The 2,042-nt window shown below is 42.4% G+C and overlaps 1 protein-coding gene across 1 annotated transcript; it reads left to right on the top strand.

Moving 5' to 3' along the window:
- Window positions 1-386: 386 nt before the first annotated feature.
- LOC110454328 (potassium voltage-gated channel subfamily A member 1-like) lies at window positions 387-1,823 on the top strand. The gene has a single exon (XM_021503787.1). It carries the CDS (start codon window positions 387-389, stop codon window positions 1,821-1,823), a length of 1,437 nt encoding a protein of 478 aa, XP_021359462.1.
- Window positions 1,824-2,042: the final 219 nt, after the last annotated feature.

Raw genomic sequence — 2,042 nt, 5'->3', positions numbered from 1 at the left:
CCAAAATTCATGACTGAGAGATTTTAAGATTTTGATTAACAAACTTAATACGAGTTACGCACGAGTTACACAACCTCCTAAGGCTCACAGCCAACTGACCAGTGGCGGGAGTGATTAGTACGAAACTGACCACCTAACATTCACGTAACAATGGACACTGATTGTACGGTCGAATTATGAACGGCACTAATATGCCTCCGTTCTCTTAATCCAGTCTGAATCGACAATAATTTCATAGAGCATGTCACAGTCGGTTGTCTTATGTAACATAATGACAGACGTCATGAATAAGTAATTTATTTGTTGATCAAAACTGCGGCACTTAACGACAGTACCTAAACGTCCGTGCTACCGTGCATTTCTACGGAAGATCTTAAGCAAACAATATGCAGTTTGTGATTACTCCTAAACTTGAAAGAAGACATCTTGGAGATTATCTTGGTGATTTAACAAAATTGCGTCGATCGCCCGCTGACTTTGCTCCCAGCCCCTTGTCGCTGTTACGTGGGTTTGAGGACACACATAGAAACGAGCACACATACGTCGACGACAAGGGGACATCTGTCAGTGAGGATGAAGGACTGGAGCTTTCCAGTGAGAATATATCCCATCCAGTTGACTGGGAACACAACTGTGCAAAAGAGGGGTGTCATCGAGTAAAAATCAACGTCAGCGGTCTTCAGTTCGAAACCCAATTGAAAACTCTGAATAGACTTCCTAATACTCTACTAGGAAACCCTTTCCTGCGAGAACGTTACTGGGATTTCAAACGGAAGGAGTACTTCTTTGACAGACATCGGCCAAGTTTTCAAGCAATTTTGTATTTCTACCAAAGCGGAGGCCGCCTGAAACGTCCTTATGAAGTGCCATTGGACGTGTTTATTGAGGAATTAAAATTCTTCGGATTCGACAAAGATATGATGGATGAATATAAACAGTCAGAGGGCTGCATTCTGAAGAAAGAATGCCCCCTGCCAGAAAACAAAAAACTAAAAGCAATATGGCAATTGTTTGAACACCCGAGCAGTTCTATCGGCGCCAGATTGATGTCCGTTCTATCAGTTGGGTTTATTCTTCTGTCTATTGGTACTTTCTGTATGGAAACCGTACCAGAATTTGCCAGCGACACCTGTGTGTACACGAATATTAATCTTACAGAAAATAATTCATCCAAGCAGAATAAACTCCCCACCGTAACCATCAACTACGGAGACCATTTTTTCATCATGGAGAGTGTGTGTGTGGCCTGGTTTATTTTTGAACTGTTGATGCGATTTATCTCATGTCCCTCAAAACGTTCCTTCATCAAACACATCCTCCACTGGGTGGACTTAGTGTCTGTTCTTCCTCACTTGGTATTTGTAGGAACCTACTGCCTCTCCGGCGTCTGTATAGATTCCCATGCAAGCAATGCTGTAGCCGTTCTCAGGATTTTACGAGTGACGCGTGTACTTAAACTCGGTAAACATTCGGAGGGTTTACAGATCCTTGCTTTGACTATTGCCAACAGTTTTAAAGAACTCCTCACGTTCGTCGCATTCTTGGCTTTTGGGGTGGTGATATTCTCTGCGGCGATGTTTCACAGTGAACGATTCGTAGAAGGCACTCATTTTGAAAGTATCCCGGGCACTTTCTGGTGGTCGGTTGTCTCCATGACAACGGTGGGATACGGGGACATGTTTCCCCAGGGGACAGCCGGTAAAATTGTCGGGACTTTTACTGTCATTGGCGGTATTCTGACCATCGCCCTCCCTGTTCCGATTGTTGTGACAAACTTTAACTGTCTCTACAACTCGTACAAAAGTAGAGCGTCCATGTACTGAGATGCTTAGGAGATAACTGTCCCCTTCCCCACAACGAGAGGCTAGCCATATGTACACGGAGGAGAAAAGCAAATTTTAAGAACATTTGAATGTTTTTCAATTTTTCACATAAAGTTTAGGGTGTTTTCCCGGGTTTTTTTTTAGATTTTATTTATTTATATTATCTTTACTTCTTTAATTGAATGTAGCTCAAACATTAATGTACAAATATATCGAAGT

This window comes from Mizuhopecten yessoensis, unplaced genomic scaffold (genome assembly GCF_002113885.1).
Source record: "Mizuhopecten yessoensis strain PY_sf001 unplaced genomic scaffold, ASM211388v2 scaffold917, whole genome shotgun sequence".
Lineage (NCBI taxonomy): Eukaryota > Metazoa > Mollusca > Bivalvia > Pectinida > Pectinidae > Mizuhopecten > Mizuhopecten yessoensis.
This window is presented reverse-complemented; position numbering and strand designations above follow the sequence as displayed.